Source organism: Bos javanicus, chromosome 7 (assembly GCF_032452875.1).
Source record: "Bos javanicus breed banteng chromosome 7, ARS-OSU_banteng_1.0, whole genome shotgun sequence".
Classification (NCBI taxonomy): Eukaryota; Metazoa; Chordata; class Mammalia; order Artiodactyla; family Bovidae; genus Bos; species Bos javanicus.
The window spans coordinates 97544874-97568149 of record NC_083874.1 but is presented as its reverse complement, the minus strand read 5'-3'; the positions used below and the strand labels follow the sequence as shown (position 1 = coordinate 97568149).

Here is a 23276-nt window from a genome sequence, read left to right as displayed (position 1 = left end):
GTCCTTCCAACCTAACAAACCTCAAATTTAAACCAACTTGGCCTTATTTGTGACAATTTAGGACTTTTCAGTTCGCCTTAGGAAAAACACAGAGGAATTAGTTTTGTTGGGACAACACAGCAGAGAGATCCAATTCCAAACAAGTTTCCAACAAAGGCAAGCAAGGGTCAATATTAACATGAATGGAATAGTTCCCTGTCTCACCAAGTCTCCGCTGTTTTCATTAAAAACACCAATTCCAACTCAGGAGTCATTTCAAATGCCTCTCACCTTACTGTCCGCTGCTCTACCTGTGACACCAACAGGTAACTCCCACACCTCTGGAAGATAGGTGAAACTTAAAGCTTAACCTCTGTGTTACTGTCTACACTCACAAAATATTCCAGTTTACCTAATGCATTTTTGTCTATCTGTCAAATTTCCTAGGAGTGACTTTCTCTACAAGACAAGGACGTTGATGTTTCTCTAGTTGTTTCTCTTTTAGGTGAGATAATTTGCTCTCAGAGTCTATGTATAGAATCAGCCCTTGAATCAAGATGTTGAGGGTAATGAATGAGAGGTTTCCTGAGTGGTCCTCTGTAGTTTAACTAGATATTGAAGAGGTACCTAGAGATATAAGCAATGGAAATGTAGAAAACACTAGGAAACAGTCCCTGACAAGTTGTATAAGGTATTTTCATCCCTTATACAATTGCAACCTGAGGTCTTAAAAAGCAAGCACTTAACCAGAAAGGGCCAGAAATTCATTTTCCAATTCTATCCTCCTTTTCAGAAAAATTAAATAAAATTTATTCACTCTCAGTAATTCTTCCTTTAAAAAACTCAAATGTTAATGGAAATGTTTGGAAATTCCACACGTTTTCTATTCCCAGCTAGCAGCTATCAGAGGGTCACAATAGGACATTCAAAATTGTATTCTAAAGCTTTTAAACAGATAATTTAAAAACAGCTATGCTCTTTACTTTTCCCCCCTCTACGAACTGATCCATATGCTGTAATAACTCAATTTGGCACATCTGTTCTATGCCACACCATTTATTATTGATGGATGGCATTTCTGTGCATTTAAAACATCAATGCCTTTTGTTAAACCTTCCCCGCCCAGCTCCTCCCAACCCCCACCTCAGACAACACTACTCCAGTCTCCTCATTCATTTTTAATGTTTCACTCCCTGAGATCTTTACCACCTACAGGGTCTCTTAGGAGAAGCAAGACAGCAGCTACAAATCAACCTTTCCACATGAGAAAGGCAAAAAGGATTTAGGGTTTGCTGTGAAATGCCAACACTGAGAGGCACCTGCCTCTCCTTTCCATCAGGAAAAAAAATAAAAATAAAAATGAACTAAATGAAAGAAAGGTCACCCACAGAACCAGGCACTGCCTTGCCAATGCACAGAGCTTCTCCAAGCTCAACAGCCTTGCACAGTGCTGTGAGGAGGTTTTCAAACAGCAGAATTCCCCACAGGCTGTGCCCTGAGCTATTTGTGCTTATCATTCTTTGGAAGAAATGTTTATCGGGGTTTAAATCAGACCATTTGGCACTGCATGTGTGGGACCTTACTGGAATTCTCTTAATACCAGAACTGGGACTTTTATAGACAAGGGGCTCCAGCTCTCGGGTTAAGATGGGCCAGCAAATCAAACTGAAAATCACAGAAAATCAGCCTGGAACACAGGGAAACCCAATGTTGACAGGTATCCAGTTAAAATTCTGCTTGCGTTAAGAAAGCTAAGATTAATTTTATTTCATGTAATTAGGTGATGTGTCTACTTCCTCAGATCCTCTGGGCGCAATTATAGGTTGAAAAAACAGATGACTGTGGGAGAAATCAGAGAACGCTGTGCCCATGGCCTTTGCTCTCACCAGGTCAGCGGCATACAGCCTCTGCTTAGTCCTCAGAGCTGAACACAAAGATCATTCCTACGAGCGCGTGTGTTTCAAAGAAATAAACGCACATGCTCTATCACCAGCTCTAAAACACATCATCTTAACTCGAGTGGGCCAATGTTTCTCAATGTTGAGAAGTCCGAGACTAGGAAGCTCCGAAGCACTAAGGAAGGATCTCGGTTAGGCTGTGGAGAACTCTGGCTTTCGCTCCTTTTTATGAGGTAGGAAATAAAAGCATATCCGTCTAGAATAACTTTCTGGAGAGTACATGGACCATACTTAAGGAGGTCAGTAATTGATGTCGTTGATCATTTTCCTGAAAAACTAAAAAAAAAAAAAAAAAAAAGAAACAAAAAAAATCTGCCAGGAAGGCATGAACTCAATGAAACAAGTGTAACTTTACCATTGCAACTCAGCCTAGCATCAGCTATCTACCTACAGGAAGTCTGAATTCAACATCTACAAAAGCACAGTTTAAGTCACTTCACTGGGCCAGGACAAGATAGCTAACAGGAAGAAAGTGGTACATGAGTTTCAGAGGAGGGTGGCAGAAGAAATTTCCCTCTAGATTCCTTTTCAGGCTTGAATGAGACTACAAAAATCTACAGCCTCCTAAAGATACCCAAATAGGTTTCTCTGTCCTCTCGAGTTTCTTTCCACCGAGCTCTGCGGTAGCAGCACTCACAGGATTCCAGAGACACAGAATGGATCAGACTTATTTATTCTTAGGGTTGCCCTAGGTAATGCATGCAGGAACAAGGGCTGCCTTGGCTGCTGGAGGGGATCTTGGCAGCAGCTGGAGAAAGAAGAAACCAAACCAGAGGAGAAGGACACCCACAGTTGAGGCTGCTAGGGTGGTCCAGGGGGGAGCATTAAGCTCCGTGGCTGGAAACAGCATGCAAGAGAGAGAGAAACAGAGAGAGAGGGAGAAGGGGGGAGAGAGAGAGAGAAGCAGGCCCAGGATGATACATAAAAGCGACAGACAAAAAAAAAAAAAAGTTGACATCCAAAGAGCGATTTTTGTACATTTAAAACAAGGAAGGCTGGAAGCATAAAATAGGCTCAGAGGGAAATGGGCCAGCTTCCTTGTACAGGCCAGAGGCACAAGGTGCAGAGTTTACAGGGAGGAGGGGAGGCCTGGCGTGCCTTGGCCTTCCTGGCACCCGGAGAACTCCAGGGGGACCTTCTTGCTTGTTGTGCCCGCTCTCTGCACTGTGAGGAGGCCCTCGCTAGACTTCTAGATGGGAAGTCAGGCGCGTGGGGACAGTATTTCAGGCCGAGGCTGCCGCTACGCTTTGGAAAAGTGAAAGTGAAGTTGCTCAGTCATGTCCGACTCTTTGTGACCCCATGGACTGGAGTCTACCAGGCTCCTCTGTCCATGGAATTTTCCAGGCAAGAATACCGGAGTGGGTTGACATTTCCTTCTTTAGGGGATATTCCTGACCCAGGGATCGAACCCAGGTCTCCCACATCGCAGGCAGACGCTTTACCCTCTGAGCCACCAGGGAAGCTGCTGCGCTTTGGACCAGAGGCTAAAATTACTGCAGTCACTCAGGGGTAGGAATCTGTCCCGGCAGGTCTGGCTTTCTGGGATCTCCCTCCTAATGGGGTGGAGGTGGGAGGAGGCACACAGATCCCCAGGCTCTCGCAGCACCCTGGGTGAACACTCTGGGCTGAGGTTCAGCACAGCTGTTTCCCAAACCGACGGGGATTATCAGGAAATCACAGCCCCTTTGATCGGTTTTCAGTTGGGGGAGGTAATTTAAAAAGCAAAAGGGCTTAAAGGTCTCAATGCACTCACATTCTGTCACTTCTAGGGTCAGTTTCAGGTTCCCAGGGCTATTAACAAAAAAAAAAAAAAAAAAGCAAAGCCCAGTCAGGAACAAGGTGGTTAGAGGTGGTGACCATATATTCCAAGAAGCCAGTTAACTGGAAAGTTCCAAAACAATATCCTTCTGTCTTCATTTTCCTGAGGCAGGGAGCGGGGAAGGCATGGACCCCACATAAACACACACATGTGCTTGTGTGTGTACTCACACCTTTAAAAAGGAAAGAGCAAACACTGACACCCTTTTCAGGGGCACATGCAGAGCAGATGAGAAGTTGGTCTTTAAATGCTGTCACATTAAGCCTATCCAGTGTACACAGTCAGCTCCAGCACTGAGACAACCCCACCAGCAGGAGCTAAGGTTCTCTGGGCTCCGACTCCTAAAAGAACCAGCTCACTTGGACATACTGAGCTCCCCTCTGCACAGACCCAATTTCATCTGAAGTTCTTTCTAGACCCAACAGCAATGGGTTTTCACTGCAAGGTTCCCCCGTTAAATTCTGCATCTTAGATGTGTGCGGCTGGCTATTCTTGTTATACTTAGGACAAGCTGAGCAGCTTAAGAAGTCCTGAAGTTACCCCACCCAGGAGAACACAAAATCCAAACCAGTGGAAGAGCAAGTTCTACTTGCAGTCAAAACAAATAAAGACGAAACGGGTAAGGTAGCAGCTTCATTGTTCGACACTGTAGGTATGACTCTTTTTACATGCCACATTCCGCAGGGGCAGAAACTGTTTGGTTAGCATTAATTGAAGCCAACAACCAAAAAAAAAAAAAAAAATACCAACCATCCAATGTTTCCTGCTTGCCCCTTCCTCTCAAAATGTTGACTCAAAGAAAATTTAACAGGGCAGAGAGAGACATTTGGAAATGTGACAGAAAAACAAGTTCTAACGCTCAGCTGTGTATCAGACTTGGCTGGGCGCCTCTGGTTCAAACTATGGAGGACGGTGGGTTTGTTTTAAAGTAGCAAAGGCCCAGAGCACTCGGAGGGAATTCTGGCTGGCTCAGGCAGGCGCTGGGTTACTGTCACTTACACAGGGGGGATTCGGAAGGTCCTTTTCACTCTTCCAAACCACGTCTGGGACGGAGACACTGGCACACGCAGAGATTCGAAATGTAAAACTGACAAGGTATACAGAGACAAATTTTATACATTTTTAGACAGTTTTCACTGACCACCTTATGTATTTCTTCCTTCCAGGGAACAGAGAGAAGACAGAGGCCTACCTACCCAGAGTACATGCAATCTGTAGGGACAAAATGAAGGCAGATCTTGTTCAAGTATGGCCTAAAGAATAAGCCAGGTAGGCCTGTTTTCATCCCACAAAATGATCATTCACATTAAGGGTACATTATGGAGCTAAGAATGTCGCCCCCTTTTCTTCTGCTTCCTTTGCCCAAATATAATCACCCCCAGGCAGTCTGCTGAAAACTATATGAAACGAAGGTGAAAGTTTCTGGGCCTAAGACCTTACAATCCAGTACAAACCAGAGCTATGCAGGAAGCAGAAAAGGGCCAACAGGAATACCACCACCTGGAACAACTGTAGCTGGTGTCTGTTCTTCTAGAAACTCTTCTTTTAATATTGTCTCTACAATAAAGAAATTCAGGGAGGATAAGGATTATCCAAGACATGCTTTTATGAGTCTTAAAGATGAGACAGAACCCTGAAAAATCAACTTAACTAAGAACTGGTGATTCTGATGCTCAACTACCCTAGCAAGCTTTTGGGTATTAAAAAGCAACTACCTTTCCACAACAGCAACCAGGGTTCCAGACCCTGCTAGGGTATTTCAGAGGAGTGAGGAAATGTGGGTGTAGGTGAGGGACCACCTTGACGGTGGGATGTGAAAAGGGAGACGGTACCAAGTCCTGGGAGCGAGAACACTGACCAGCGACAGTGGCCGGTGGGCAGGGTTATGTCCAAGGTACAGCTGCCCATCTCTCAGGCCCAGCCTCCTGGTCCTGACCCCCGGAGGCAACTTGCAGCACTTGGAACCAGCCTGTAGCATGGGCCCCCAGTGTTCTGAAAAGAAACCCTAAAAACGGCTTTCCCCTACCCCCCGACACAAACCCCACAATTCTCCATGACATGAAGGCAGCAAAGTTTAGTTATGAGCTTAGACTAAGGCAGAGACTACATTCACCTCGGCATCTCCCAGACACGATAGGCCCATCAATGCTTGGGGTTTCCAATGCAACACTAAATAGTACATTTTATCAGACAAATGAACACAGTATACTGCGCAGGGAGCTATACAACTGCAAACTTCTTTCCCATCTGTTCTACAATATATCTCAACAATATAGCTCAATATATCTTGCAACTTTTTGTAATTTTTAAGACATTTCTGCACAACAAGGAGGACCAGGACGAGATGCAAAACTTAAAGATGGCAAGAGTTATCTGTATTAACAGATAATCGTAACAAAGAACAATCTCAGATTTTAAGGGTTAGTTACAATGAATCTGCAAGGCAACTTGTGTGCTCCCAGAAGGAATCTATATTCTCAAAGAATAGTGTATTGCCTCTGTAACAGTGTTGCATGCAAGGACAGTGTCCCTGTATTCAAAACCTAATTCTGTACACAAGAGGATGAGGCATCTTCCTTAGTGGACAAAAATAAGAATGATCACCACTGTGCAGCTCACAGAGTCTCCATAAAGATACTAAAAACATAACTGGTTACAAAAACTTAGCTACAAAAAAAATCCACTAGGCTTAGGGTCAAAAGAGGACAGATTCCCAAAGCCTGATCCAGAGATATGCCTAAAAAAAAAAAAAAATCAATCCTTGGAAGGCTTTGCAACAGAGGCACATCTGGCTCTGACTTTATAACCAACAGAGAATGACCCAGAACATTGGTTTACATGCCCACATTCTCCTGCTGAACAACAGGGCATGCTAAGGGGCATCAAAAGCAGGAGAGGACCCAACTCGTGCTCCAGGACCCTACAAGAGAAGGACATTTTATCACCAGGGAACACTGTGGGCAGCCAGCGAGAATGGAGCCCAGGAACTCAAGACTTCCTGTATCTCCAGTATCATCAGCCAGTGGTGATTTCCAGGAAAATCTCTCAGCAAGTAGCCACAGCTCCAGAAGTACAGATATTTATGGACTTTGAAAGACAGGCTCTCTTCTCGTGCTTTGGATAGGCACAGAGTCCTGCTGCCCATGGGTTACCACAGCGGGTGGCCTGGGGCAGCGGCAAGGACGTACGAAGCACCTGAGTGTCCACTCGCCTGGCTTGGTTAAGCACAAGGAACACACCTCCTCCCCAAAACCAAACTGCCTGAAGGTAAACCACCTTCTCTCATTAACGGATGCAGTATAGAAGGGTCTGAAGATCTATAAAGGACTGGCTGTCATCTCAATATCCCCTCCTACTTGCAATGTTGTTTCCCTGACTTTGAAGAATAGGATAAGCAAGCTAGAATGTTGAAGAAAGGATATGATTACATTGAAAGGAAAGGTTTGAAAAACAAAGCAAAAGTACACAAGTTATTTGTATAAAATAATTGTTAAAAGTATTGCCACTGTTTGGTGGTTTAGTTGCTTAGTCATGTCCGACTCTTGCGACCCCATGGACTGTAGCTCGTCAGGCTCCTCTGTCCATGGGATTCTCTAGGCAAGAACACTGGAATAGGTTGCCATTTCCTTCTCCAGGGGATCTTCCCGACCCAGGGATCAAACCCTGGTCTCTTGCATTGCAGGCAGATTCTCTACCAACTGAGCTACAAGGAAAGACCCTTGTTTAGATGTGTAATAAATGCATCCTTGAAATTTTAGGGAAAAGGAAACCATTTTAAATGCACCTGAGAGATTGGAGATTTTCATACATGCTACTAGGACTCCATTTGTGAAGGGCAAAATCTTTTTATGAAATAATTCACACCAAAATTGCCTTCTGCAATCATGGCATATGCAATTCCTTCTTAGATCCACATAAACAGGGATACATAGTTACACAACATGAAGCTGAGACTGAGGGGTGGGCAAAGAGAACGTGGAAGAGAAGGTATGCTGCCCAGCACCCTCCACGGATGATCTGCTTGTTTATCTGTGTGAGGATCAGGAGAGAAGACAGCACTGTATCCCCCTGGAGCCCCAAACACATAAACAGTGCTCCTTCCCACAGAACCAACCCTGCCCGTTCTCAGCCCATCCCCTCTCTCATATCTTTTCTGCAGAGCATTTGCAGGTCTGAAGCTGCCCGCCTCTTGTAGACAAAGATGGGGAAGGTGGCCCAGAGTGGACACGCATCTTAGCAGAGGTGTGTGCAGGTGTGCCAAGGAGCCCTGGCAGCCCCCGGGGTGGGGAGGGGGGAAAAACAGCCCTGGTGTCCCCTTTAGGAACGCATCGAGCTAGCCAGGTGGCCAAGCACACAGACTCTGGGGAAGGGAGGGAACCAGACAGGCTGGCGCAGGGCACAGCCCGGAGCCTTGGCCCTGAGAAGGTGTACCTGTGCACAGCTGGGAAGGGGGAGAGGACGTGGACCAGGGGAGATGAGACCACACCATCAAGCACTGCAGGCCTGGTGAAGAAAGGCTTAGCTAGCAGGAGGAGAAGCGGACGACAGAGGATAAGATGGCTGGGTGGCATCCCCGACTCAATGGACATGAGTTTGAGTAGACTCCAGGAGTGGGTGATGGACAGGGAGGCCTGGTGTGCTGTGGTCCGTGGGGTTGCAAAGAGTCAGACATGACTGAGTGACTGAACTGAACTGAACTGACCAGAGATGACTTCGTTTTCTTTCCCTCTGTTGTTTAGATTTCTTTCCCCCCTAAGCTTTGTCTTTCTGTGATGAGGGAAACCTGGGTGTTCAGGGGGCAGGCAGAGCTCACAAAGGCAGCCTTGAAGATGATGGCCTGCTCAGGAAGCCCACGGCCCCAGGACTGAGTTGCCTGAGCCAAATACCTGAGTCCAGTGCTTTACTTTTGTGCTGAGGATGGTGGAATGAATGGCTGCTTAGACACAACAGTTTCAGCATCGCATTTTTTTCATGGTGTGTGTGTGTGTGTGTGTTAGCCACTCAATCATGTCCGAGTCTATGGGACCCCATAGACAGTAACCCACCAGGTTTCTCTGTCCATGGGATTCTCCAGGCGTGAATACTGGAGTGGACTGTTTTCACTGCTTAGAAATTTTTAAAAAGTTTTATTTTGGTCCTGGGTACAGCAGAAGGAATTGCAGTGCAAGATTTTAGGTCTTTGTTTGGCTTCACCAGCAGAGGCCATACCAACACAGAGACAGGCCCTCAAACAGTAATCTTCACACGCTTTTGGGCGGCTTTGGAGAGAGTTACAAAAAGAGAAAAGAAAGAAAAAAAAAAAAAAAAACAAGCACTGGAGGTCATGAAGCCATAGAGTAATTTGTTGCTGAACAGCATGGTCACCAGATGTGGGGGGAATACTTTCCCATAGGGCAATTAAAGACCAAACATTCTCATTGTCTGCTTGAATTTATGTTAAAAGATAGATAACTTTTCCCTCCTTTCTAGAAAGGGTAAAACCTTTGATCCTCACCAAAGTGAGGGAGAAAACAAATTGTACTTACGTTATTTGCTAAAAACTATGATAGGTTCAACCACAACTGAAATAGAATGATCTAAAGTACTTCAATGTCAACTGTCGCATTCATATACTATGCGTACTCATAAGGCAACCAGCTGTCCCCAGATATTTTCAACACGATCAGTAAAAAGTACATTTTTGAAAGGCTGAACACCAAATAGAAGTGACATGTGACTGGATAGAAGGCTTGGAAAATAAAACTCTGGGCTTGTGAAAGAAACAATATAGCTGACCCCTGAACAACAGGGGAGTTAGTTGCAATGACCCCTGGGCAGTTGAAAATCCACATATAACGTTATAGCTAACCCTCTGTATACAGGGTTCTGTACCCGATTCACCCAAGCAGGGATCACGTAGTACTGTAGCATTTACTACTGAAAAAAATCCACATATGTGGACTGGCTGGGTTCAAACCCACGTTGTCCAAGGGTCAACTGTAAATTTTCCCATGCACACAGCACTTATGAATCTCAAAAGTATCGTGTGAAAGCTACCCTTCCAAGCCCTCAATTATCTGCAAAATTGATGATTTTCTGCATTTTCAATGGAATTGCCTTCTTGAATTTTCAGTGCCATGTCTTTTCAAAAACTATTACCAGGTTTTATGCCCTTTGAGTCTGCAATGATGAATTGTTGCTCATTGCTTACCTTATGACTTTGCAGCTATCAACGTTATAACATATAGCAAATACATATTGTAATATACAGACAGGAAAAATTATCTACTTGCAAAATCCAGAGGAAGAAAAGTTTATTTGAGACATAAGGTTTGGAAAGGCAACCTTGGGTTTTATTGGGAATTGAAGTGTAAATAGTTTTAAGTTCCCCTAAGATGTCTGGACCAATGTATAGTCTCCCTTGTTCAGGGTGATGACTTCTAATCTTAGATTTGTGACACCCCAGGGTGTCTCCATACAGTCTCTGGAAGTGTGCTAAAATTCCCTCCACAAAATGCCAAGTTAAATAATTTAAATTCACTTAAAAAACTATGCTACATATGTTTGGAGGCAAGGCCTGGAATCAAGAGAACAGTCCTTAAGGATTATAAAAGCGTGCTAGCTGTCAATTACATTTTAATCTAACCCAACTGATGAAAAGCTACAATAAACAAAATGAAATGATACAAAATAAGAAAACCTGTATGTGCGATTTTATAGTTGGAGAAGATAGCCAAGGAGCTGGTTCCTTGTTGTTACACTTTTGTTAACACTAGAAACATTTGAGAAAATTTGTTTATGGGTCTTCCTTGCTATCTGCAGGCCTTCTCCAGCTGCCCAGAGTGGGGGGTGGTCATCTCCAGTTGTGAGGCCTCTCATTGTGGTGGCTTCTCTTGCTGGGGGACACGGGCTCTAGAGCTCTGACTCAGTAGATATGGTGCATGAGCTTAGTAGTCTGGAGGCATGTGGGATCTTCCTGGACCAGGGACTGAGCCGTGTCCCGTGCACTGGCAGGTGGGTTCTTCTTCGCCACTGAGCCCCCAGGGAAGCCCCTGGGACACCACTTTTGTGGAAAACCCTTTTGGACCTCTGTTTACTAACGCCTGAATCAGTTTGGCCTGACAACTGGAAACCCAGTCACAGCTCCTCGCCACCTGTCTGCACTAAGACTCTGGTGCCTTAATGCTGGCTTTGAGGCTCCCTCATCAGTATCAGTTTCTTTAAAATGAACAAACACCAACCACAGACAATGGCAGCTAGACCCGGTAAGCTTAATTTTGTCAGTTTTCCCCTCTGGTTGACTTAAATTTTATCCTGAGGTTACACAGAATTAGGTATTACTGCTCTGCAAAATCCACTTCTTAACTTCCCTGGTCACCACATTTTACTATAGCTTCCAAGTTTCCAATAAGGTTTCCTGATGAGTCGCTCTCTTAGGTTTCACGGCGTTCTTTGTTCAGAACACCCACTGCAGTCATCTGATAAATCTGAACGTGGATTTCTTCAAGAGCCACACACATCTGCACTCAAAAATGACATCACTGGAAAAAAAGAACTTTTTTTTTTCATTAAACAGGCCTGCCTTTTCCCTAGAGAACCCAACTTCACTGTTTCCTTTTTATTTTTCATATCATTGCCTATTTAAACTTAGACCTACAAGAATTCCAGTGAGAAAATTTTTTTTTTACCAAGTAACTTTCATTTAATCCTTTATCCACCTTCTGTGCCGAGCTGGCCAACAGAAGTTCCAGTCGTCTGAAGAATCAAACATCTGAAAGTTACAGAAGGAAAGAAGAAGGAAAAAAAAAGTACACTTGCCTTATTTGTCGCAGTAGCACTAGATCCAGGGACCACGGGCACGTTCGTCACTTGAACTGAAAGATAATTATTGTCTATGAGTGGCCAAGCACCTTCCACTTTGCATGTCTGGAAGTGATCCTTGAAAGTTCTAAGGTGAGGGTCTCCGAACAAGCCACAGAAAAGGTAATTGGGAGGGTTCTGGTCCCCGCCCCTGTGTTCCCTGGCTCCCGCGTGGCTGTGATAGTTACAAGGGTCATGGGTCACTTCTGGGTTGGTAGATGATGTGGGTCCATCCTTGGAACAGTTTCTCTGGCTCATGAGGTCGCTGATACCCAGCACAGCAGAATGGTACACTAGGTTACCACGGCAGGCTTTGGAAGTCCGCTGGGTGCAGCCAGCATAGGCGCGCAGAGCCTTGCAGAACTCAGAGTCAAAGCCATCGACGGCGGAGTTCAGGTGTGAGGTCAGGGACACAAAGTCCGTGGTGCATTTCTGGATTCGACACTGGGCTGGCTGCTGGCAGTCACCTAGGAGAAAGACGATTAAGACCGAATGTTTTTAAAAGGCTTCACAACTTTCTGAGCTGCATGAGAAAAGGACATTCTCCCCTGGGAACTGTTTGTTCTATTTCCTATACTCCTATTTTAAGAAGGCCTTCAGAAATAGGGTTGCATTGTGGCTTCTTGGTCTCTCACAAAGTAAGCCACTGGAAGAACCACTGCATGCAGCTGGTTAACTTAACAACTAAAGCGCGGGCCACTGAGAGTGAACAGGAGTTTAGTCAGGTGTTCTTAGGCTAAACTACAAGGGAACGATAAAGGAAATATTTTATCAACTTTGCTCTGGTTTCTAGATTTTGAGAAAGATCCCTTTGCTCTAAGGCCAAGTCAAAGATGTGAACTTTGTTTTGATTTTGAAAACTGCGTAAGTAATTTGCTTTGAAAAGCACAGTCTGTACACAAAACCATGAGTAAAGCCTGCACACTTCAGGGAGGGGAAACTCCTAAATTATAGCGTGATTAGTTAAAACACCTTTACCTGATTCTACTCTAGTACAGGGCAAGAATATCAGGAAAAAATCCAGGTACTAAGTTATTCTGTCTTTCTTGAGAAATATTTACCAACAAATTGCATATAAATTAACACACATAATCCCTTGGTTTCTACAAAGTGTAAATGATCGTTTAAAAAAATAGAGTGACTGATTTGACCAAGCTAGGTATTCACTATCCCATAACATCAATCCTCCAGGATTCTAGCTCCTCAACAGTTCACAGTAAAAGTATGCTAACTCAAAATGTACACAACACTGACAGGTGATCCCACCAACCATGTTTTTTTCTAGAAACAGAACCAGAGACAGAATTCTTTGAGTATATATAAAACTACTTTTCCCCCTTAAATCAATGATTCACATAAACTTAATGATTTAAGCAAAGCTAACATAAAGTAATGAAAAATCACACGATTACTGCCCTACTATTTAAACAGTAAGTTTTCAAATTATGGTTTGCCCCTAGCTTTTTATACAAAAGTTTGTAAAATCTCTCAAAGCACAAAACCCACAATGAACTGCCAATACTAGGTCAGTGTGTATACTAATCAGTTTAATATTGTATTCCTTAAAAGGAGAACACCAGAAACACGGAAAAGAAAAACAATTTTCTTTATTGTCCACCTCAAATTTTATAGAAATGAACTGTAACACGTTATTTGTGTTACCTGCACATTCTTTATAGGTATCTCAACTATGGAGGAGCCTCAATCTCAAGTCAGGTTCCTCATCTGAGAAATGAATAGGTTGTTCGAAAGTAAATTCTGTGATCTTTTCTAGGCATGAAATATCCGAGGGGGTGCATCAGTCAGTAGAGTATTATTAAATGTGTAATTATTCAAGATTTAGGCATAACAAAACTTCAGGACGATATCAAGATTTAGGACATTATCTGATAAAGACTTAAAACTAACTCTAATAATCATCGTAGAAAGATATTTTAGTCTTTTCAGTAGTAAACTGCTTTTAAATGAGTGAAATAGCCTGTAATCTTTGTTCCTGGCATCAGCTGGGGAAACGAGGAGTCGATGACAACCTCGTAAGGCACTCCCCCAACCATCCCTAAGTTTCCAAAACCAAAAAGGGAAAATGTAGTCAAGACTGGATATCTGACTTAACACAAGGAAAAGAGAAGATTAAAATATTCTAATATTTTGGAGCTGTGAATTTACAGCTGTTAAAGGCACTAAATAAAAATCACAGATGCATCTTTATGCATTTGGCCTCTTTCATGTTTTCTCATTCCAAAGTTGACAAAAGCAGCTCTAGTATTTATAGAATTCCTCTCTACAAAGTAGATCAAATCATCTTTCAACTGTTTTTACTCAAAAAGGCAAAAGTGGAAACAAAAAAATAAAACCAGCCAACAACCCCCAAAGTGGTATTAAAGCCATTTTACAGATGGGAAAATCAAGACAAAGGGACACTAAAGGCCGTGACCTGGCTGGACTGTAAACTGCCAGCATGAAGCCCAGGACATGTGCCTTTCCTCAAATCTCATTTTCATTCCCCCAACAAAATTTCTGATTCTCAAGACAGTACTTGATAGCTTAAAAACACACACACACACACACACACACACACTTCAGGAACAGCAACATCTTTTCTCTTTTTCTTTTAAAATCAGATTCATAGCAAGCAGTAAACAAGAAAATAAATATATGAACCAAGGCTCATTCAGTAACGAACAGCTTTTGGACAACACATAAATGACAACACAAGAACTTTCCGCTAAACTTGCAGGGCCTATTCTGTTCTTTTTATGGTCTATAAAATCTAGCCGAGCATACACTTACTTATAATTATTTCAAATAGTCATAAAAATATCAAAAGTAAGACCAGCATGGAAATGCAGATGCAACTGTTTAGAAAGAAAAAGCAGAATCTAGACTCCCAGATTCTTTTTTGTTCCCTTCCTCCCTTCCCCACACCCTTTTTCATAGCAGGTAGGTGCTGATTCCTTTGAGAAATCTCACACAAAACACAGTTCCTTGGATTCCTTTGTTTTGGATGAGGTTTCTAACAGACTTTTTGAATAGAGACGGTGGGATGTTGGAGGGCTAACCAGAGAGAAAGTGCATGTGGGTCAGCAGTTTCAGCCCCATCACAGGCTCCTGTATATAATGACTAATTTGCAGCATACACCCAGAAATATCCAGGCTTCATGAATTTATAATGACAATGCACACTTTGCCTGTAAGAGGCGGTAAAGTAAGCTTCCTGTCAAAATGCCAAGACAATGCAGAGCAGAAACAATTTCAAGGATGCAGCCAAGAAAACCATGAAGTATATGAGTAAGCAAGGAACTCCCATATTGGATCTCCATTCAGGAAGTGTAGAGGTTTGCTTAAGAAAAAAAAAAAAGAATAAAAGTATCCTTTTCATTTCCCAAGGGCAGAATTCAAAATCTGCAGCTACAGATCTATTTTTTCAAATCATACCATCTATGATGTGACTGTATTTTCATCCCAGTAAATGAAATTTACTAAAGGATTTGTCAGTCTAGAGCTCTCATGAATGATGCAGACATAAAGACCTCACCATTCAAGGCGGTTTCCGCAATGTCAGGCCTGCACGAGTGAATCTGCAGCCCAATCATCAGATTATAATAAAAGAAATGAGATATGCTGAAATGAATTAAGTGCAACGCAGAGCCATCTGGGGTGTGGAAGCAAATTATAAGGATCCGGGCATAAAACATATGGTGGCCCATCTGTAAAGAGCATGAGGTGAGGCTGGCTGCTCTGAGGAGACACAACCCCTGCATTTCAATAGCACCATTCTTCAAAGAACTCTCTCCAAAGGAGCCCTCTTTCCTAAAACCAGATTAATTGCTTCATTCCAACAATCTAGCCACAGATATCACTCACTACAGCAACTCTGGGTCGAATCTAATGGGGACTTCAGTGTGACCACATTAGGATACTGAGAGGAGTTTCACATTCCAAGTTCTTGAACTCAGGCACCTTAATTTTCTAAACCTTTAAACCAACTTCTTAGGCCTTTCAGAGGCCATCGAAGAAAGCTTCAAGGACCACATTCCAATCCTGTTACAGGACCCTATGGCAACTGAAGGAAACAACATCTAAGCAGTCAAGAGGGTCACAGTCCTGCCCACCAGCTCAATTTCCATTTCAAGAAATCTACACTTTGACATTATGGACACTTTTTTTTTTTTCCACACAAAACACTCCTGAATATATTTTTTGACACGTCATAAAAAGTTTTCCACGCAACCGTGAGCAGACTGACTTTATTTTCTAAGGTTCTAAAATCACTAATTAAAAACCTTCATCATTGTAAAACTTGCTATTTACACTCTCTATTAAGACTTCAGTCTGTTTCCACAAGAGACAGTGTTAAAATGCAGCTGTTACATCACAATGCAAAGTTACGCAAAACTAAATTTAGTCGTCTGCTCAAATGTCACATTTTTTCCCCATTACTTAAAAGACCTCCCGGATTTTTAACACCGCTGGTATGACTTAATAAATAAATAAAAATTAACTCTGGCACAGTTGGGTGGCATTACAGTTCAGTATTCTCCAGATCAGAGTGTTGTGATTGCTGTCCCACAAATACAGGACAAAAAGATCTCAAAGGATAACGTATCTAATGCTCTAGGTGCTCTCAAACTAAAAGATAGATTGTCTTTTTCAATTTGGCACTGAAAAAACTTTTTGTCTAGATATGCTGCTAGGAATGGTACTTATTTATAAAGGGCGTTCTAGATTTTTTTCCCCCCGGCTTTCTTGAGATATAACTGACATACATCATTGTGTTCATGAAAAGATATTAAAAAGAAAAACAGGCAAAACACGCAAGAAGGCTCATCGTCGCTAAGACAAAAAGATTTTACTTCGCTAAGAACAGATTCCTCACTGCTGCTTCCACCGGGGAAGTTCCCGAAGGCAAGAGATCGGTCACACTCTCCTGGAACCCCCCAAAACACGCGGCTAGCCACAAAGCACCAAGTTTTTCCAAAGAGGGGGTGAAAGCTGAAATTAAAAGGGGCTTTCGCAAATATGAAAGTGATCCCAGTTTAAAGAAGTCTTAAGTGACTTCGAGATGAACCCCCAGGTTTTCAAACGGGTAGAATTATCTTCCCATCGGGTGCCATTTCTTCGCCTCGACGCCACCCCCAACTCCAGGGCGGCAGCAGCAACCAGGCTCCTTGGTCTCCCCAGCCTAGGAGGCGGCGGCGGCGGCGGCGGAAACCTGATCCCAGCCCGACTTTCAGTAAAAACACCCATGCAGAGAGCAATAGAGCATCCGGAACGTTTGTCTCGGGAGCGCAGCCCCCCCGCCCGCGCGCTACATCTTTGATAAGTGGCTGCGAGAGGAGAGATCCATCCACGGTCCGAGCAGAAGGCGGGGACGGCGGGCGGGCTGGCGGGAGGCAGGGCGAAAGGCCGCTCCCGTGTGCCCTGGGCGCGCCGCTCGGTTGGCGGGTGTGTTCCTGCCGCCGCGCCGCCAGCCCGGCCACGGTGCGGGTCAGGAGCTGGGGAGGCCTTTCCCGCCCCGGCCAGCGCCTTCTGCCCCTCGGGGGTGGGGGGATAGGGGAACCCAGCCCCCCTGACCCTAGAGGCGGCTCCCCCACCCCCAACCCGCGCGCTTGCCCCCCATACCTGCATGAAGCAGCCCGAGGCTGAGCAGCAACAGCAGCAGCAGCGCCAGGGGCGGCGGGCCGAGCCCGGGGCGGCGGCGGGGGCGGCGGCGCGGCTCAGCCCCGGCGGCAGCGGCGGCGGAGGCTGGGGCGGCGGCGGCGCAGGAGGGCGATGCTGCTCTCAAGCCCATGCCCGTCCATGCAGCTCTCGTGGGCTCCGGCGAGGGCGGCGGCGCGGGCGCCGTGGCGGGTCCCGGGCCGGGGCGGCGGCATGGGCCGGAGGGAGCGCCCCGCTTCCTCTTCTTCTTCCTTCAGCCCCGCGTCGGACGCGGGCCGCCGCCGCCGCCGCCGCAGGAGCAGCAGAAGCGAGCCGAGCGCCGCGGGCGGAGCGCGTCGGCGGCGTCGGCCGCGGGGAGCGGAGGCATCGTGGCGGCCGGAGTCGGCGGGCGGGCGGGCGGAGGGCGGGAGGAGAGAGCGGAGGGCGGGGAAGGAAAAGACACAAAGACGGTGAGCGAGTGCGAAGCCCGGCCGGCAGCGCGCGCGCGGGGCGTCCCCGGGCCAGCGTGGGCTCGGCGGGCGCGGAAACGCACCGAACGGAGCCCCGAGCGGCGGCCCGCAGCCGCCGGCTGCCGAGATCACTCTGTGCCGCGGGGCCCCCCACGCTCGATCAATCTCAGCCCCGCACTGCCGCCCCGCCCCTCCCGATGCCCCGCCAATCCGCGCCGGCCCCGCCCCGCCACTCCCCGCCCCCTCTAGCTCCATTGGCAGGGAGGCGGGAGCTGTGGACGCAGTCGGCCACTCATAGGGCCCCAAGTGCCCGCCCCGCCCTCCGGACCCGCCCCTCCAGGCCCCCACCCCCTGCTCCCAGCCTCCCCGGGGTTATTCGAGTTCCGCGTCCCGCCCTCCACCGGTCCGGTCGGCGGCGCTGCGGCCCAGCCTCCCTATTGCTGGTTGCGGCCTCCGCGCTCCCCTCCACCCTCTCCTGCAATGTACTATCGTCCCACGCCCAGTGGAGACGGGCGACGGCAGCTCCGTCGTTACAAAGAAGCCGGCCTTTGGCCTTTCGCCTTTCCAAGAAGGAAAGTGATCGGGTTCAACGTCCCTCTCCGTAACGCATTTATTTAGATCACCAGCCCCCGACCCTGTCCCTGCCCTACAGCCCTGGATCCTCGGAGGAAACGGGCGCGTTTATGCCTAGCGCCCGGCGGTAGATCCCTTCGAGGCCAATCGCATTTGCTGAGCCGCGTTCTGAGCCCGCTGTGGACTTTTTTTTTTTAAAGTAAGTTCCGTTCAGTTCAGTCGCTCAGTCGTGTCCGACTCTTTGCGACCCCGTGGACCGCAGCACGCCAGGCCTCCCTGTCAATCACCAGCTCCCGGAGTTTACTCAAACCCACGTCCATCGAGTCGGTGATGCCATCCAACCATCTCATCTTGTGTCGGCCCCTTCTTCTCCCGCCTTCAATCTTTCCCAGCATCAGGGTGTTTTCAAATGAGTCTTTTTATTTTTTTGGTAAAGCCACCGCCTTCTGAGCCGATTCGGGACTTTTGGTAAAGCCAGTCGCGTTGGAAATGCGAATGTGACCCGTGGTCCGGAACGAATCGGATGGCCTGGGAAGGTAGCCACCAGCTCCCTGGTGGAGTTCGCGGGCAGCTGGTGTTCCTGTCACTCTGACATTTTTCCCTTCCTGAAAGCAGTTGGGGAGGGGGTTCTGAGAGTAGGGGGAACGTCTACGTGTTCTGTTACACTGTAGTTAGATTCATGAGGATAGTGAGTTTTAATGCAGTGTAATTTTATACCATGATCTGTTGTTGTTCCGTGGCTTTTCCACAAATGTTCATCGTCTATTAGCAAATTAATTCAATAGCAGGTCCATTTCTACTTTTGCGATGGGATGGCTCCAAAAATGAGAGGGAAACCAATTGCTGGCGGGAAAGGAGACTTCCAGAGATACAGGAAAGCATGTTTTATGAGGTCGATGATAGGTTCCAATTTGTTATCAGCAGGTGTGAAGTGGTATCTAATCTCAAGAACGGCCTCAAAGGCCAGGAGCCACTTCATACTGTCCTGTCTTTGCCTTTCTCCAACACTCAGGTGTTCTTGCCTGGAGAATCCCCTGGACAGAAGAGCCTGGCGGAGCTACAGTCCGTAGGGTCGCAAAGAGTCCGACACGACTGAGCGATTTGGCACAGCACCGCAGCACCGCAAACGGCAGTGGGCTGTCATTTTAAATGAACTTATATCCAAGTCGCAGTCTGCAACTCTACCTGGTACATTACTCAGAATCCCTAATTTAGGAATTTTCGTATCAACCACGGACATGTTAGTATTCCACATGTTAAAAAGTGCCAGTCAATGGACCAGGATAATTGAGGGCAAACCTTCCATCACTCCAGCTTCCTCATTACACACGTTCTGAATTATACAAACCACTAGCTCCCTAATGAAGGATGCCTATCTATTTTTACTGCAACTTTTCATTACTTACTTATTACATACTATGATGACTCAAGTGGTAAACATACCTTTCACTGCCCACGATATAACCCAAGTCTTGTGTGTATCCATGATATGCTTAATAGTAGCTTCAGAGTTGCCTGGAGAAATGACTTTTGGGGGGGAGTTATGTGATATGATTTTTAGGTGATACTGTGAAGTAAATACTGTTAAGCCCCAAATTGATTTTCTTGCAATTACTACATATTACTAATGAAATGAAGTCAATGAAACCCTGGTAAACCTCTTTTTCAAAGTAATCAAATGTAAACAGCATCTTTCAAAGCATTTTGCTAACAGACTAATGTTTCCTCTTCCTTAACCCAAGATTTAATTCGACTCCTATGAAAGAAGAATCCCACTTTATTGACCATACTTTAAAACATATAACCAAGAGTTAAGGATCAAATTCAGGAGTTTTTTCACTCCTGATTTTCTATAATTTTCCTCCCTTTCCTCTTCTCCCTCCTATATCTTGTTCCTTAAGTACATGGTTGCTCTAGATTTTACCAACAGAGGGCACCCCCGAGTCATTGCACGTCCTAGCGTCCTGAAATGGAACTATTGTTCTTTAGAGGAAAAACTTCATTTCTTTTGAGGTGCTTTATTACTCCTCTGTTGTAAACATTTGACAAGCCCAAGATTTATACGCCTAAGAATTCATTTTTTAATTGCTGCATAAGTGTTCAGTATGCTAGAGGAAAATGTTAATTTTCACAATTAAACCGCAAGGTGGTTCTTATTTTCAGGACATTAGGTTAGTTGACACATTCGCCGGGTACATGCGGACTGTTAACAAGATCCGAAGTCAGCTTGGGAAGCAAGAGCGTGGTGAATGGTCAATTATAGCGTACCTACTTCCCCAGCTAGTATGCCGCAAGTTAAGGAGTCTTTTAAGACTCTACGAAGAAAAATCTGGAGAGGGAGCTAGAACATAAACATAAAATCGATGACTTACAAAAGTTTTATATTTTAATAAAAAATAAAACCGTGACGTGACAGCTTGCACAATTCAAACAAATCCACCCCGTTTCTTGCCCCTTGTATTCTTCCTTCCTTCCTTTTTATTTTCAGGAAGAAAAGAGGAAACCAGAACAGTGCAATTAGGGGACACAGGAAAGCATCTCATAGTATGAACGTGCCAAATGAGTAGAAATAAAACACACGCCAGCAACATTAATGGATTCTAAACAGACGTGGTTTCTTTTCGGGAACCTTTACATGATGTCTAAACTGTTCCCCTGTTAATATACAGAATCTCCATTTCCAGAAATCTACCAGGACCCTCTTCTAACAGACCACCCCGGGACAGAGGAGCCAGGAATCGGACCCAGGGCTGCGATGTGTGCCACCCATTTTAGAGGAAAGGTTCCCCGCTGTTCCCCAGCAAAGCCGGGGAGAAGAAGCCCGGAGTCCTACAGCCCGGCGGCGAGCGGCTTGTGTATCGTACTTACATCATTCTTAACCCTTCCGCTCCTGGAGGGGGCTTGGCGGGATCGGGGGACCCCTGAGCTCCGGAACACGCAGCACCTGGGTGTGACAGAGGATTTCCAGGGCCGGGGGTAAGAGCTGCGCCCCCGGAAGGAGAGGGCCCAGGGCGTGCGTGGGGCTCATCACCCGCTCGAACCCGACTGGCCCCCGCGATCCCTGCGGGCTCAGCCGCGGCTCGCGCTGCTCAGAGCGGCAGGTGCAAAAAGCATTTGGGAGTCGCTTGCCAGCGCGCGGAGGTAATGCGCTTCCTGTCCATTTATCTCAGGAAACCAGCGCAGCCTTCCCTTCCAAACAGAATTAACCTCTCATTAGCCAGCCACTCATTCCCGAGAAGGCCTTAAAAGCTTTACCAGCCCGCTAATGTATTTAAGGCTTTTCTTCCAGGCAAACGCAGCCGTTGCCGTGTCTGCCATCAGCCCCTGGTGGCGGGGAGGTGAGGGGAGGGGGGTTCCTCTGGGCTCCCCCGGGAGCCAACCGCTTACCTTCTCCCTTCCTCCCCCCCGGCTTCAAGTCAGGGAAACTCTGGCCAACCCAGATCCCCAGACTGTAATCACGGGCAGACCCGACACCGCTGAACCGACTTGCTGCGGGAAACAGCCCCAACAAGTCCCCACTGATATCGCGAGCGCCCGTCGCATCAAAGCCTCCAGCTCTGTGAGCCTCACGGAACCAGCGGGGGTACACGGGAAGGAACTTCGACGGCCAGCTGGGCCCGGGTCGCGGGTGCTGACTCCCCCTTTGGGGCGCCAGCCCCGTTCTCAGCACTGAGCAAGGTCGGGGGTGGGGTGGGGGGGCAGTGTTCGCCGGGATCTGGCGGATCCAGCCGACGCCGGGAGTGGGGAATCCAGTGCGGTTCTAGGTCTGCACGTGGCAAGAAGGGGCCTTTGCAGAGCTGGGCTTTTCTCACCCTGGCTCCCCGCCGCCCCGAGGCGGGCAGATTTATACCACACAGGTGGACGGAGACCTAAACAAAACAGTCCCGGTCGCTGCCTGCCGCTCGCCATCCCCCCAACCCTGGCCCTCTGGCCCACCGCAAACTTCAACAAAATAAACAACTCACCACAGGCATTCCCTTGTCTGCAGCACGACGCTTGCCAGCTGGGAAAATAAGCCGCAAGCCACGCGGCCGGGGCGCTGAGCGAGGCAGCGCGGCGCCCGATTCTCTTTCCCCGGTGGGGGCGGCGGGAACCAGGGGGCTCCAGGGGGGCTCCGCCGCGGGATAGGGTTGGGGGCTCGCCCTCCCGGTTCCCCGACTGTGAGGGAGCGCCCGGTGAGGCGCTGCGCCCTTGCTGCCGCCGCGATCTCTCCGGCTCCCTAGGGGAGGCGGGCGGGAGGCAAAAAGCCCTTAGCTGCGTTCTCGCTTTCTCCAAGCTGCTGTCTCTTTCCTTTCGTTATCAAAGACCAAATCTAGGGGGTCTCCACCCCACCCCTCCACGTCTCCCCCTGCCGGCGCGCACCGGATCTGTGCAGTGCGGCAGCGGAGGGGCGCGCAGCGGCGGGCCAGGACCCCCAGCCTCCAGGTTTGCTCGCCCGCGTTCCCCTCACCCCTCGGGCCGGCACAAAGAGCCTTTCACTCGGCCAAAGCCACCCTCCTCGCCGGCTGCATTGCATTTTGCACCAACCCGCACCAACCTATTCCCGGTCGGTGGCTGTGCCAGCTGTCGCCAGGGCAGGGCGGCTGGGAACGTGGGCACGTGGTTCCTACTCTGCGCTTTGCCGCACAGACGCGGATGCCCAGCTTTCCACCCCTTTCTCTCGCTGCCCACCAGCGGCGTCTAAATGCCTTCCTCCCTTTCCATACACGACCTCTGAGTGTCTTCCTAATACGTCTAAACTAGGCAGGGGGGCAGTATTGGTCCTCTGGAGTTCCGCTGAAATAAGGAATCCAGCCATTTGTCCCGTCCCTCTAAAAGGGGTTTGAGTTTATAGCTTAAGACAAACCTAGGACAACAATTTGGGAATCACGAGGGGAGAGAGGGGATTCGCTGGTAGCACAGTTGGTAAAGAATCTGTCTGCAATGCAGGAGGCCTGGATTTGATCCCTGGGTTGGGAATATTCCGTTGGAGAAGGAAATGGCAACCCACTCCAGTATTCT

At 47.2% G+C, this 23276-nt stretch overlaps 1 protein-coding gene across 1 annotated transcript in view; it reads right to left on the bottom strand.

The window, feature by feature from the left end:
* RGMB (repulsive guidance molecule BMP co-receptor b) overlaps window positions 1-22402 on the bottom strand; it is a 28466-nt gene extending 6064 nt beyond the window's left edge. Inside the window, exons 1-4 of the mRNA XM_061424462.1 lie at window positions 22241-22402; window positions 21144-21219; window positions 17218-17504; window positions 11554-12062 (exon numbers count right to left, since the gene is read on the bottom strand). Coding sequence (XP_061280446.1) covers window positions 11554-12062; window positions 17218-17504; window positions 21144-21148 — 801 coding nt within the window. The 5' untranslated portion in view covers window positions 21149-21219; window positions 22241-22402. The remainder of the gene's footprint in view (window positions 1-11553; window positions 12063-17217; window positions 17505-21143; window positions 21220-22240) is intronic.
* Window positions 22403-23276: the final 874 nt, after the last annotated feature.